General features: G+C 39.2%; 1 protein-coding gene across 4 annotated transcripts in view; it reads right to left on the reverse strand.

Annotated features, from left to right (window-relative positions):
• Positions 1–6,312, reverse strand: part of LOC128016719 (A disintegrin and metalloproteinase with thrombospondin motifs 18) — a 51,688-nt gene extending 45,376 nt beyond the window's left edge. For 2 of the 4 annotated variants that reach the window (XM_052601428.1, XM_052601427.1), the window contains exons 1-3: positions 6,061–6,312; positions 5,754–5,826; positions 4,293–4,612 (exon numbers count right to left, since the gene is read on the reverse strand). In XM_052601428.1, coding sequence (XP_052457388.1) covers positions 4,293–4,612; positions 5,754–5,826; positions 6,061–6,117 — 450 coding nt within the window. In that variant the 5' untranslated portion in view covers positions 6,118–6,312. Of the gene's footprint in view, positions 1–4,292; positions 4,613–5,753; positions 5,827–6,003 lie in introns of those variants that run through there. The other 2 variants (XM_052601431.1, XM_052601429.1) reach the window with 2 other exon arrangements.
• Between the last annotated feature and the right edge of the window lie 9,769 nt (positions 6,313–16,081).

Below are 16,081 nucleotides of genomic sequence, written 5' to 3' on the forward strand. Positions count from 1 at the left end.
ACACAAAATATTAATTTAAGCATTAAATGTCACATCATATGCTCAATCAGTACAATTATGGAAGATTAACATTAATTTGATTAATTCAATAATAGTATCAGATCCGTTTTAATAGGTGGGCTTTAATAAGTAACTGATATATATATACAGTACAGTACAGACCAAAAGTTTGGACACACCTTCTCATTCAAAGAGTTTTCTTTATTTTCATGACTATGTAAATTGTAGAGTCACACTGAAGGCATCAAGGGCTATTTGACCAAGAAGGAGAGTGATGGGGTGCTGCACCAGATGACCTGGCCTCCACAGTCACCGGACCTGAACCCAATCGAGATGGTTTAGGGGTTAGCTGGACCGCAGACAGAAGGCAAAAGGGCCAACAAGTGCTAAGCATCTCTCGGGGAACTCCTTCAAGACTGTTGGAAGACCGTTTCAGGTGACTACCTCTTGAAGCTCATCAAGAGAACGCCAAGAGTGTGCAAAGCAGTAATCAAAGCAAAAGGTGGCTACTTTGAAGAACCTACAATATGACATATTTTCAGTTGTTTCACACTTTTTTGTTATGTATATAATTCCATATATAACTCCACATGTTTTGATGCCTTCAGTGTGGATCTACAATTTTCATCATCCTGAAAATAAAGAAAACTCTTTGAATGAGATGGTGTGTCCAAACTTTTGGTCTGTACTGTATAGATAGATAGATAGATAGATAGATAGATAGATAGATAGATAGATAGATAGATAGATAGATAGATAGATAGATAGATAGATAGATAGATAGATAGATTGGGAAAGGTCATGTCTGAGTTCAGCATGGTTGGGCATGTTTGTAAAGAACTGAAATTTTGTGAAGGGCAAATCTATTTGCTAGATTTGCTCTTCACTGCCTTACAAAGCCCTGCTTGCTAGAGAAAAAATGTAGCAGAAAATTTACTACTGTTAAAAAGTTTGGGGTCAGTACAATTTTTATATATTGTCAGTATAATACACAGAATAGTTACAAAGACAAATAATCAACAAAGCTGAGGAGTCCCTCAATTTAGAACACCAAACAGCCAGAAAAATATCAGCACATAGCATCTTCATCAAGTTGGACATCATTAAAATGGGAGTGGGAATTCTTCCAGCCATGTATGTTTTTTGAGATAATTAATTGATTCACAATGTCAACATTTCAAAGTTAAAGCTATTTAGACAACCTATTGTTATTCTACCCAGCAGAGAGTGTAAAAAAGCAAATTTTTAGAAAAACGTCAGTTAACATAAACTAATAAGGAACATCAAGTCTTCTTTCAGCTGACAGGGCGGTGAATGTGTTAAAATTACTGAATGAGTGCCTATGTGTCAAACGAATCATAACAGCTAAATATAGCAACACTGCCAGAATAGATCATACATCAATTATCCATGTTGAACAGTATAAAGCCTTTCATTGTAGTGCTAAAGCCAATTCTGATGGCTCAGCCAGTCAAAACACGTCTAGAAAGCAGGATCTGCCATATCAAAGGGGGATGGGCTTGAACCTGTCACCAGCCTAATGGAACCATGACCCAGAGAAGGCCCGAGGATGTGGATTTGTCTATGCCTAGGCTGGAAAAGCAACTGTGAAATTGCACAACCATGCGACCTCTCCGTTGGAAGATTTGAACAGTGAACAAGAAGTAGCAGAGCACCGCTTCAGAAGCTTCACCTGTTAATCTGCTTTTATAAACTGAAGCAGCTTTGGGACTGGCATTCATATGCCATCCTGGATGCAGCCCATCTAGAAGTTTTTGAACCAAACCCAGAAACAACATACATGAAAAAACTAATCCACAAATCAACCAGCATTTCATTAGTTTGATAATATGTTTTGTTTAATGGTTGGATGGAAGACGTTTGATCATGCTGCTAAATCTGGGGCCAGACAGTCCATTCGAGGCAAGTGATGACAGCAGTTGAAAGGCGCTCAGTAATTAAAAACTTTAAATGAAGCAGGATTTAGCGAGTAAATCCCTTTGTTCCCGATTTAAAGTCCGGGACCGCCTGTTCTTCATTTAACAACTGAATCCCTGTCCATCTGCTATGTTATGCACTGTTTAACAGAGCGCAAGAGAACCAGTACAAGCAAATCAGACTTTCATCAACTCAATAACCTAATGGATTGCATTATATTTGAATGTACCAGCTGCGGGGGTTCTCGTTCACATTGATTTTACTTTTGGACTTGCATTCTCACAGCACAAAAACTCTTTCTCTCTAAGCAACTGACTCCTCTGCCTTTCACGGCACAAGGGGTTGTTGCGGATCAGCAGAGGGATGAATGGGAATTCTCATTTGTACTTAATCCAAAGCTTCTCATCAAGCGGAGATGACAGGGAAGGGTTAAAATCCTTGGTGACTCATTCTTTTTCACTCCAACAAAGAAAGGGAGAGTGAAAGAAGGAGAGTGACAGAGTGAGAGACCCCTTTTTTCTTGGACATTTCCTTTTGCTTTTGTATGTTTAAGCACAAAATCTAAAGGACACACAGGTTTGTTTGGCATCCTGTATATCTGAAATTGGGGCACCTTTAAGGCTGTAGAGAAAATCACCTAGAGCTTGGCCCATCATTCAAAAAAAAGCTTTGAGCATCAAAAGAAGGGGAGTAGATCAAAGAGTCCCTGCAGTCTATTCAGATGCAATTGCTCCTAAATCGCATTGGGTTGTCACAGTTTTAAAAGAATGGGTCACTGCTGTTTTATTGCGGAAAGGCTACCACTAATGAAAAGGACAATGCAAAGATTAGCGCTGACAGCCAAGTGTCTGAAACCTCACTCTGTCTTTAATTATAGTGAACAAGAGAGACAGGAAAGCAGGGCAAACACTGAACAAAAGAGCAGGGAGCGAGAGACCATCAGCTGAACTCGGTATGATTTTATAAGTCCCCCACCATCCAAGATGAGACGTGATCCTCTCTGAAGAAAAACATATAGACCAATATATGTCAAGCATAGCTCAGTGCTCCAATATCTGCACTTTGGTTTACTTGAGTGCTCCCATAAACCTGTTTTACTTGCACACTGTATACTATTGAGAGTGAGGAGTCAGTTGCCGATTTGGGTTGTTTTGGGAGGGGTCTGAGCCGGTTGTCCATGATGGTAGGACAAGCTATCAGTTGCCAGGGACAATGCTTTCAGTAAACATTTCAGAGCTCTAATTTTTGCGCATTTATTATGTCAGCGGAACAGAGACGGATCTACGAAAACAAGAAAGAAAAGGAAGAAAGTAAAGCAATGCAAAAAGATAAGGCGAAAGAAAGGGGACCTTACAGGAACAAGCTCACACCAAGCGCAAACCAGTGGTATTTGGATACGAGCTCCCTGCAGCGGCACAGAGACCTGGACCATTTACCTCCATGCACATATATGGAAATTGTGAATTATATTGTACTGGAGCAGTTTCTAACGCAGCAGTAACTTCCAGGCATGGTAAAACAGTGCAGAATTGTGAGAACCTCCTCTACTACCGAGTTAACAACACACGTAAACAACCATGTTTTGCCGCCGGTGTCCTGCCAACATGGCGGAGACTGTGATATGGAGGGGAGGGGCTCTGTGCTATGACGACAACTCCTCACTCTCAAAACTATATGCTCTGAGGCTTAAGCTCCCACATGCACAATGTATACTTTACTAACCATAACTCCAACATGTCTGCATACTAGCAACATTGCCAGCTACTGCAAATTACCCATGTATTTAATGAGTAAACAAACAAACGACAGTACATTTTCAAACCTTTCCCAAATATCTAGCAGCTGAGAAGGCCTGAAAGCCAAGGCATAAGGATAAAAAACAGCAAATATTGGTGTGGTATACATGAGCAGGAAATATGTAATTAATTATTGTGTAAAAAGCTAAAATCTAAAACTCAATATTATACATGCAATTTACATAAATCTCATAGATGATCATCCTGATCCACACTAATAGAGGGCAGTGAAGCATTTAAGTGTGCAAGAGATGCAAAGCCTGTTCCAAAATGTTTACAGCTTAATTATGCTGCCCCTTAAGATATGTTTTGGTTAAATTCAAAGGCAACATCTCGGGGCATAATGAGTAAACAAGTATACTTATATTTAATTCAATTTTATATGATGCACAAAAGTTGATGTCTAGTAGAGCATTTAAAATCAGTCACTTATACGGTTCCATTTCAATTAGGATGCCTTCTTCAAAAGCAATTTTTAATGTGTGGTAGACATTGATGTAGCCCGTTTTGGAGTCATTGAATCTTTTTTTTTGAGTCAGTTTAAAGGGAGCCACTTACCAGACCTGTACAGGTGGATATAGCCACAGAGGATTCAGAATGGTTTCTGATGGAACCCTGATAGAGACAGTTATGAATAGAAGGCTGAAGGGTGGCTGTACTGATGCCCTCTGCACCCAGGGTCTGTAGAGTAAACCCTTCTGCCAGCACAGGAGATGGCTGCAGGTCTAAGTGCAATTCCTTGCCAAATGCAGAGACATGATAGTGCACTGGACCACCAGCTTCTGACAGGGATCTCCTGTTCCTTCCATGCCTTGACACATCATGGGAAATATAGCCTCCAAGTGAGTCGACTTCCACTGGTATGGTAAAATCGTAATCTGTGAGAGGAACCAACACAGTATAAATACCAATCATATAAATCTCAATTCCAATCCATCACCGTTTAATTAATTAATCATTCTTACTAATATAACGTAATAATGTAATGTCATCCATGGTTTTCTGTCTAAATGGAATTAGTACAGTTGGCAGGTAAATCAAGAGTCAAGTCAAGTCCTCTATTTGTTTAGCGATTTATACAATCCTGGTTGTGTCAAAGCAGCTTTACAGGAAAATAGAATTTCAATAATTCAAGTGTCTTTTATTCTATTGAATAAAAGCTGACAATTTTATCAGATATCCTCTTTTAAACTTTACAGTCTTTCTCTTCCAGGAGAATTGGAGCAAGAATATTCATGAATCACTCAGCACTACAAGGGATTTTTTTTTTTTGGGGGGGGGGGGTGTTGTTGTTGTTTTTTAGTCAAACAGTCTCTAATGAAACTGTCGCTCCCAATACAGGAAAGAAAACTCCACTGTCAAACCATTTCATGGGGACTTGCCAACACTTGTTGGCTCACTTTCACTCTCTTGTCTAAATTATCCATTAAATAAAATGTATTAACTAATAAAAAATAAACCTCCTGACTAAATCTGTAAATCGTTTAACACTTTATTTTATGTTGCTATATCAATAAACGCATGTGTCTCTGCAAACTTAATGTACTGTCTCATGCTTCTGCATGACATTTTTAAACATTTCAGTGTAGCCTGTGCAAGCTGTGGAAAATACAAATAAATTAACTTATATTCCATGCAGCCACAAGTTATAGGCTATACAAACCATAAAGTATTTAACCAAAAGCTCAGGAGGAACATGAATTTAGTTAAAAGTTTCCGAACTTTTGACTGTAGTGTAATTATTGATTAAAAAAAAAGAACTCTCAGTGACTGGCTCCCATGCAGCAGATAAGAGACGAGGGACTCCCTTTAACGCGCCCAACCCTACAGTACCGGGCTACCGGCAGTTCACCGGATCTGTGTGCCATCCTGCAGCGTATTTATATATTTATTTGTACAGGTATGTCCAGGTAGGAATCTTTGGTTCAACTAGAGTGCGCGCAGGTATCGGCATCAATCACTGACTTGTCATCATTCAGAACAGAAATAGCTGCAGTTGCACTGCGTAAAGACACAAACCTTGATAGAGGACGCCAGTGTCGCCGGTAAATGACACCGATGTTACAGAGTGGAAGCAACAGAACTGCAGAGCCTGTAAAAGCGCAAACAACTCCCCACAATTAACTTGATAAGTGACAAGGAGTACAAATATATATATATATATATATATATATATATATATATATATATATATATATATATATATATATATATATATATATATATATATATATATATATATATATATAATTATCTGCGTGTCACCTGCCTTTATTAAATTCCCAAACGACACACTCGCCAATAATCTCACTGATGTGCTGCTTACCAAAGGGACTTGTAAACTCCAGAGCAAAAGAAAAAGGCAATCCATGTTGTCATGCATCTACCTTTACTGTTACCTCTTCAAAAACGGGGAAATGAACAATCCGCGAATCCATGCTATGCAATAAAGAGACATTTCTAATTGTTTAAACTGCCCTGTTTCTTTCGTTCTTCAAGTAAAATCCACCGGCTCCATTTGGGTAACGCGCACTGCTTCTGTTTGCAAGCGCAGGTACAGATAACTGCTGAGCAGTGACAGTCTGTGAGTGTAAACTACACTGCGATAGTGGCACCGGCTGATGGGCAAAAGGTGGGGGTTTAAAGTTTCCACCAATCAACGGCGACCATCTGCGGTCGATTCAGTGTATTAGAGTTCCTCACTGTCCTACCGTCCATAAACAGATCACGGAGTTCATTTAAATGGGACACATGTTCGTAACACTCCCTCTAAATGAACGGTCCGAGCAAGTAAACACACGCTGTCGAAAGAGATGTGTGTTCAATGTGAAACTGAAGAGTTGTGAATGGGCTGCCGGATGATTTATGATAGCCTACTGTACGCTATGTATAATGAAGCGCTTTCACGTCAGGTCTTGTTCCTAAAACTCTGCTGTCATGAATATCTGTTCTGCAAGCCCTCTTAGTCTACACTGCATTACAGTTTGTTTAAGTGATGGTCATTGGGTGTTCTTGTCTACTGCATCTATTCAATCTTCTTCAACATTGTGCAAACGAGATCTCCTGTCAGCCTGATTCTGGTTGTATCCTATTAAGTCATAGGCTATATTTAAGGAGAAGTATATGTACCATTTATAGGCACCATTTAAAAAATATACATATATGCATGCATACATGCAATAGGGCCTACATAAATAAAATAAAAAATAAATAAATAAGTCCCAAGTCTTAAGTAACCCTGCACATTACATGAATTTATTATTATTATTTTTATTATTTTATTCAGTGACTCAGATCAGCTGATTAGAGTTATGTTTTGAGCTATTTTGGGAATCGGACTACACTAGTCACACAGTGTATTCAATGAAGCTCACAAGAGACATTGTTATTCCGAATCAGAGTTCAACTGAATACATTTGTATGTTTTGCATTAACTAAAATTAACTTGCAAGAGTTGTTTGTTCAGGAATCGGATTACACTGATTACACTTTGTTTTTGATTGTTCTTTAAAAAGATCCAACTGATATGAGTCATTTGTTGGGAAATTGCACCATTCAAAGCATTCACTAGCTGGCTCATTATTTCTTGAGGTATCAGTCTGCACTGATTGATGATGCTGTAAATTTCAAGCTGTGGGTTTAATACTGCGGCAACAGTGTATAGTAGCAAACACTGTCAAAATATTTTAGCACAGTTTTAATAAGAACGAGTGTGTACTTAATGAGAAAATCATTCACTTCCCATATTTTTAAGAGATTTGACCAAATCTGAATATGAACTGGTTCTTGGTTCCAAGCCCTATGATAACCAAACACATGACAGCTGTTAGAACACACTGGTCCCAAAGTCTTAATATGAGAGCTCGGTCTACATTTGGGTGAATTTGAGCATTCTCATTTGTTTGATTGTTTACCCTGTTCACCGGTTTATTAAAGGAGCTCGTAAAACTACCTGATTTTTATACTAAAATGTTTATGAATCACATAAAAGTTAAAATCAAGGTTCAGCCAAAGAATAAAAGATCAATTCAAGACATCATGAGAGGTGGCTTAAAAGTAGTTTGATATTTATTTTGTTTGCTTTTGCAGTGGTTTCGGCTTTTGTCTCTAATGAACAGAGCCGGCCAAGATTGCCATGCTCTACACAATAACAAACATATGACAAGTAGCTCAAAGAAAGTCTGCATGTGAAAGAAATCATCCAGTGAGTTTAACCATGCTTTACAATCCATTAGGTTCTTACCTTATTTTGAAAAGTCCTCAGAAAGAGTGTTGTCAGATGTTTTAGTAAATGTTGGCTGAGGGCTCAGCTTGTCAAAGCCAAATGTATCAAACCCGAAAGGAAGATGGTTTTACTTACAGAGTTGTTATTTACATAGGTTTCTGTACCAATACTTCTTTCTCTGGTTTTAAAACTGTGCCCAAACTCCATAGACACAGAGAGCTAAACATGCAACACCATACCACACGGGTTTATGTACATGGTATGTTAAATGGATTGTCAAAAACAGTCAAAAGGTTCACTCACAGATGTCTGTCCAAAAATGAGTCAGATGCACTCAACCAACCAATGATTAGTTAAAGCCTGAGGTGGGGGCAGATATAATACTTGCCAATACAAACTTCTGGAGTAAATGAATGACTCTTAAACGTGCATCTTCGTCAATTCAGATCTGCTGCTTGCAAAAGATTGCCACATATGATCGTTTAAAGCAACTTTTGCAATTTAACGTAATGCAATAGGCAGTGAGGTCATAACTCAGAATCTGACCTCATATTTCCTAACATTTGTTCCCCATCTCTTTACATGGCTGTACACCATTTGTTTTATATTTGTTTGCATGTTGTGGAGAAATGGCTTTTCCAGCAGTGGCTCCAGCTGGGGAGAACTATGCCAGGTCAGGGTTGCCCATATCTGCTCCTCATTTACCCTGTACTGGATTTAAAGAACAGAATACAATACTGGAACCATAATGTCTGATGGTCATTCAAAGCACATCTCTAAATAATGAGGATCTGGGGGCTTCAATGTATTTGTGCAGAAATACACAGCCCTGCTCATCTACATGTATTTGATAGCATCAGGTTTGTAAACTCTCATTCATTTTGCTGAGGAAGACAATCTTATAAATCATACAAATTTTAGAATTAAACACATTTGATTACATAAAAACACACACAACCTACTTGTAGGGACTCGTTTCCACTCAACAAAATTGTTTATCCATAATGGAGCCTATGTGGGCTGTACCTTTGGAAATAATATGGTACCCAGACAAGGGTGTTGACTTGAGAGGTCATAAATTCTAAACCATGACATGAAACTATACACCTTTGAGTTGGTGGTTGCACCCACTATTTATTTGACTGTGTGACAAATAAGGAAATAATGAGGAAACAACGAGGAAACAACTGCCTTTCAAGTCTGACCTCTTGACTTCAGCTCATACCCTGGAGAATATCCCCGATATCTGTTATCTTATGACTTGAAGGCCCGAGGAAACTTACAACTTGTAATATCTCAGACATCATGACAAATACAGCTGCATGTGCATTCATTCAAATCCTAAAAGCTACCAACATCTGTATCTTAAAGGATTAACTAGAGATCAGAGTTTTGAGTGCTTGGGTCCACATGTGTGTTATGGGTCAAACAATGGTTAAATTGATGCCGATGTGGCTGTTTACTGTCTGTTTAATGTTGTTTAATGTCTGTGTACTATTCCCTGCTATTGTGTACCTGGCCTGAGAATATAGACTTCAAAACAGTGTCAGCACTCTATAAATGATCAAGCACGTCTCATAATATTAGCACAGAAAAACAGCTTGATGCTGTCAGTGAAACTCCTTGAAGTTCAGGAGAATAAAAATAAATAACTCCAATACCATCAACATGACATGATTCAAGACAAGGGTCAAATGCTCATCTAAATACATTTATATAAATACAAATACGTGGGAAAGTGGTTTGTATATGTGTAGCTCTGTTTTGTAAGATCTGTTTGCCTAGTCTTTGTGTTTCTAGAGTGTCTTGGCCTGCACGCATACAGTATCTGTAAGTCTGTGTGGGGGGTAAGAGGAAAAGACTCAGATATGTATTAAGCAATGCCTTCACATCTGATAAGACTGTAGTGAATGACTGCTTAATCTGGGATAAAGCCCCCTCCTCCATTTCCTCTTAAAAGCCATCAGTGCTGACCCATAAAACCATTGTCTCTCGTTTCCATGATGGACTTGCATCCTGCAAAAAACTATTTTATTTACCTTTATTGTACAGGTCAGTGAAGAGCAAAGAAGAAAGTAAGCAAGAAAATATGTAGAATGGGACTTAATTTTAGCCACTGATAATTGACTAGATTAGGAAAATGGTGTTACATAACAGAATGGAGCCAGGTAGAATGTGATTTTTACAAATATACTGAACAAATAGTGAAAGTCATTTCGGAGGAAGAGCAAGTTTACTTTTAAAGATTACAAAGACATTAATTTTTTTCGTCAGAAACTAGCCTGCACAGATGAATCAATCTCAATAAGACCAGACAAACGTTAATATATATATTTTTTTTTCAACAGAAGAACAATATAAACATTAACTACTGTTTAATACCAAAATATGCAGCTCTATATCTGTTCTCTTCTAGTCCACAAAAAAGAAAGTGTCTGTGTAAGGCATCACTACAGGTGGGCTTTAGCCTGCAGGCTTTAGGTAAATGAAGATAATTTGTGGGAGATGAGGCACCTGGTAGTCTGCCGGTTCCTCTTTAAAGGCCTTTAAAGGCTTACCTACATGCTCTAGTTTAATTTGTTCCTGTACACATGCCTTTAAACATGAATGTTTATTTATTGTTGTACATGAAAGCTCACAAAACTACTCAAGCATTTAACACTCCACATCCTATTAGCATCTGATTTATGCTTGTTGAAGAAGAGAATTAGCGTAAACCTCATAGCAAGTCTCCATTGTGTTCTTGTTTGCAGTGAGCAAACAGACCAGACTCAGTGTATTTTTAGTTTATTGGTCTGAGCACGTATCTTCTATGTGGCGTGTTTGACCATGCACAACCATCATCGTTCATTCTCTGTCAAGCATAGAATTTTACTCTCCTGTAATTACAGCCTAAATATTGTCGTTTTGGGCATTTTTTCCCCCATCTGTGGAAATATAAAAATTGCAGGAGTGGAGAGGCTGGAGGAACAGACAGAAGTTTGTTCTAAAGTATCTTCCTTGACTAACCACATTAACCAGAGAGAGCCAGGGGATAAGGAGTGGTACCAAGGACACTCCAAATACAATAATCAAGATAAAGATACAGTGGATATGGCTAACTCAAACAACCTGAGTCAATGAATAATGGTAATGAATAATAAATAAAAAAAAATCCCTTTTTTTCTGCAATCATGGATCTGGAAACATTTCATCCATACATTTTTTTGTAGGGGTTTAAAGAATCGAGAACAAAAATTATTATTAAAGGGGGGGTGAAATGCTATTTCATGTATACTGAGTTTTTTACACTGTTAAAGAGTTGGATTCCCATGCTAAACATGGACAAAGTTTCAAAAATTAAGTTGTACGTTTGAAGGAGTATTTCTGTTCCAAAAAATACTCCTTCCGGTTTGTCACAAGTTTCAGAAAGTTTTTTTCGAGTATGGCTCTGTGTGACGTTAGATGGAGCGGAATTTCCTTATATGGGTGCTAAGGGCGCGTCTGCCGGAAGAGCGCGCGCTCCAGTATAGCAGAGCAGAGAGAGGCTGTGCACAGACAATCACTGATCACAGCGAGAGCGTCGCGAAATGTCACAAAAGACGACAAAGTGGAACTTAGTCATTTTCCAAAACCGCTAAGCAAATATATACAGTTTCAGTACATACCACATAGAGAAGCCTTTGCTGATGCTGCTCTTGTTAAATTTCAGCCTCTGGATCTGTGTCACAGCTTCCAGACTCGCTCAACACAAAATCCTACTCGCGTTCGTGATTCTTTAGCTCCGCCCACACGTCACGCCTCTAGGCGCTCGTGTTTTTCCGGGAAAAATCGGTACAGACTATCTTTCTCTTATGAATATAATAAAACTAAAGACTTTTTGGAGTTATGAAGGATGCAGTACTACTCTATAGGTACTCAAGATCAACAGGATATTGAGTGAAAACGAGCATTTCACCCCCCCTTTAACAAGTTCTAAACTATGAACAAAAGCAACCAGTTCTGCTGTGAATGACAACATGACGAACTTATATTTGAAGCCATAAAGGATCTGAAAATTAAACAAAAAGTCCAAAATACAACACTTGTCTTTAAAGAGATACTCCACCCCAAAATGAAATTTTTTTTCATTAATCATTTACCCCCATGTTGTTCCAAACCAATAAAAGCTTTGTTCATCTTCGGAACACAATTTAAGACATTTTGGATGAAAACTGGGAGGCTTGAGACTGTCCCATAGACTCCCAAGTAAATAACACTGTCAAGGTCCAGAAAAGTATGAAAAGCATCGTCAGAATAGTGCATCTGCCATCAGTGGTTCAACCGTAACGTTATGAAGCGACGAGAATGCTTTTATGTATGCGAATAAAACAAAAATAATTACTTTATTGAACAATTGCTTTGTCAACAGTCTTCTCTCTGTCTGTCACTCTCAAGTCATTTGTTCAGGCGTGTAGAACTACTTACACTACAGATTTCCCTTAAAAAAAAGTCACACACCACCAGAACAAACAATTCAGACAACTAACTTCAAGTTACTTCAACAAGCCTGGAACTACTTCATAGCCTTGAAAAATAATTATAATATATAAAATAAAAATATAAGATATTAGATTATCTATTTCACAATGATATTGAGTTTCTGAGTGTTTAAATGTGCCTTCTTTATACAGATCTCGCAAAGTCAAGAGCTTCTTGTGGTTTTGTATTACTGAACTCTGATTTCAAGGCACAACATGCACAGTTTAGATAAGTCGCCAATGAGTCATAATGGTCCGTGAGAAAAGAAGATGTGATATCGTCCCTAGTCGCCTCATACATCACAGTCTATCTGTTGACCCTGGACTTGCTACTCTTAAGGATTTATCTCATATGTGGTTACATGTTCATCTGACCCTTTGACCACCCATAAAGTGAAAGGGACTGTAACCTACACCCGTCTAGAGGATAAAGCTAGTCTTTGATCACACCAGGAGGCAGGGCCCATCTCAGCCCTGAGCAGGCTGCTGAGGGAGCCATTCTGGAGACTGCGATTAAGAGAAGTGAACAGAGCTCAACATTAAAATTACTAGACAAATAAACAATGGGAAAGACAGTTATTCACCACTGAATGGTCTTTCCAGTTCTGAATGAACTGTTGACCAGGCCTCTCTTTTTAGTTTTAGCTTGACATGTTGGGGTTGAAGGTTTTGAATAAATAATAACGTATATATTTCAATTAAAAATGTTAGAGGTGTTAGTATAATTTTAGTTAGTATAATGCCAGTAAATTTAAATAGATAAAAGCATAATTCACAGAATTATAATTTATCATAATCATTTGTGATTGGTTAGCTTTCTGATAGGCTAATAAATGTGGAATGATTTATTTATTTATATATTATTATTTTTTTGCTGTTTATCACCAAGGCTCATGGTCTGACAGACAGACAGATAGACAGATAGACAGATAGATAGATAGATAGATAGATAGATAGATAGATAGATAGATAGATAGATAGATAGATAGATAGATAGATAGATAGATAGATAGATAGATAGATAGATAGGATTCGAGACTTTACATTTACATAACCCAAGTTGGCAGTGTGATTTTAGTAACAAAGGAAGGGTCAGTTAGAATTGGACAGAATGAATGAGAAAATACCATAAAAGACAGAAGATCTTTAGTGAACAGGACTGAGGTTAAAGAGACTGGAAAAAGGAGGGGATGTGTTTCAGCATGCTTTGGGAATTCCCAGTGTAGCCCCCTGCTGGCTGGCCGTCAATAGTATGAAAACACATGAAAATACACACACATACACATTTTTCTCTTACTTGCTCCTTTCACGCTCAAAGATGATTTGTTTTTACTTTGTCAAATTAGTCCCCTTCTACCTCTGCTTTCTTATATTCACACAAGGTCTTGCAGTTAGCAGCAGGCAGCATTAGCTGTGTGCCGAGTGGCAGTCTGGATTTCTTCTCCTGTAAAGAGGCTAAAGAGACGTCTCTGTACATCAACAGGAGGCCAATTTACTCTGACCCATTCACAGTTGTCTCTGCCTGTCCGCTATTCAAAGAAACTCTCTGCTTAAACAGCCACTGAGTTTCAACCTTTTTACAGAGGGCATTTTTATTTCATCCTCATAAGACATCAACTGATAAAGAGTTAACGTCAGGCTCAAGCAAAAAAAAAAAAAAAAACTAGGCATAACAGAAGTAAATTTTAGCATGTTACCAACCTGCAAAAATTTGAATTACAGAATGTCATGCTGAACTTTAGTAGATCTTTGATGGTGATATCATGTAGAATATATCCAGCTGTAAAAAGCACTCCACTTGTCTGTGTGCTTTCAATACAGACTGTCAGTCTATGAGTTATTTTTAGTTACTCTTTCTGCAGGTTACATATCTACACCAGTAGGTGGCAACAAGTGTCTGTCTTAATGATTAAGTCACTGAATCATTCATTCAAATTATTTGTTTCACAACACTGATTCACTTAAGAATTAAACAAGTGACAGTTTCAATGAAGCAGTCACTGAATCATATATTTAAATGATTTGTTCAACAAAATTGATTCAATGAGGATAAAAACAAATGATGGTCTGCATCTAAAATTATTTTTCCAATGAAAGGTGGTGACGTTGCGGGCGGGGTGACGTAAGCAACCAGGAAGCAATAAAAGCTTGTACTGCACAGCCGGCATCAACTTCTAGGAGTGAATCAAGCTTTGGAAGGGATGCCGGTAGTATTGCTTTCTAGACGTACTGTCTCGTTCCCTCGAGGAACCATGATTACATGCTTAACCTGAGATGTTCCTCTTCAGGAACTTGCATCAATACACCTGCTAAGAATGCCTTGGAGGCCGCCATACCCTGTCAGGAGTGATCCTTGACTCCCATCGGCGAGGGGAGGTCAGAGGACTCATAGGCCAGGTTAATAGCCTCAATTATCCACCGGCTAAGGGTCTGCTTAGTCGCAGGGAGACACCTTTTGGGAGGACCATGGCACACAAGCAGTTGAGTCATCCTTCCCACAGGGCAGCTCTGTGGACGTTTGTGTCCAGCGCTTGAACTGGACACATACAATTAAGCTTATTCTGGACAGAAGGCCTGCAGCACTAACGTTTGTTGTGTGACAGAAGGAACCTTTTGGAACATAACCCACTAGATGGTATAGAAATTATTTGACCATAGTAGGGGCCTCTAAGAGGGCCTTAAGGTCTCCAACTCTATTTAGAGAAGTTATCATCAACAGGAAGGCAGTCTTTATAGTCAGATGACGATCTGATATCTCCTCAGTTGGCTCGAATGGAGCTTTACAGAGAGCCTCTAACACAACCAAGCCCCAGGGAGGAACACGGGGCTGTACTGGAGGCCTCAGTGCACCACGGAGGAAACATGTCACTAGGGGGTTTCTTCCCACTGACTGGCCACTGAAGGGGACATGGTAGGCCACAATAGCCGCCATGTAAACATTTAAGGTGGAGTGGGTCAACCCTGCAGAGAACCTGGCTTGTAAAAACTCCAGAACTGTAACAATTGGACAGTTGGGTCAAGCTGGCAGTCTCTGCACCATGAGGTGAAAAGTTTCCACCTAATGGCATATAGTTTCCTCACTGAGGGAGCTCTGGATTGGAGGATGGTCTCAACAACATCAGTTGAGTGACCAGACGCTATGAGCTGTGCCCCCTCAGGGGCCACACCCACAGTCTCCATAACTCCGGGCGGGGGTGAATTATCATACTCCACGCCTGTGAGAATAGAATAAGGTGAGAGCAGTGCTCGATGGAAGCTGCTGCACCCTGGAGCTCTGGCAGGGTTGACAGACTGAGTTCCCAAGGGAACTGGGGTGAGACAGGTACCGTGTGATGCAGTGTACACCGCTCTACCTCAGTAGGGGGCACCTTCTGAAGTCCTGTCCGACTCACTTCAGGAATTCTTGGCCAAGGACTTCTTTGCTTCAATAACTGCCCTTAGATCTGTTTTGGGCTTAGATGTCCGGAGCTTCATTTTGGCTCTCGGTCCCACCATGGGGAAGCATGAGAGGCGACACTATGTTTTTATGCCTCTTGTTATGCAGAGGGGGTATCTCCTGCCCAGATGCGCACAAGAGCGACGAGGGAGGAACTTTTTGAACACAGCAGCCTGCTTACGTGCCT

Source organism: Carassius gibelio, chromosome A7, assembly GCF_023724105.1.
Source record: "Carassius gibelio isolate Cgi1373 ecotype wild population from Czech Republic chromosome A7, carGib1.2-hapl.c, whole genome shotgun sequence".
Taxonomy (NCBI): Eukaryota; Metazoa; Chordata; class Actinopteri; order Cypriniformes; family Cyprinidae; genus Carassius; species Carassius gibelio.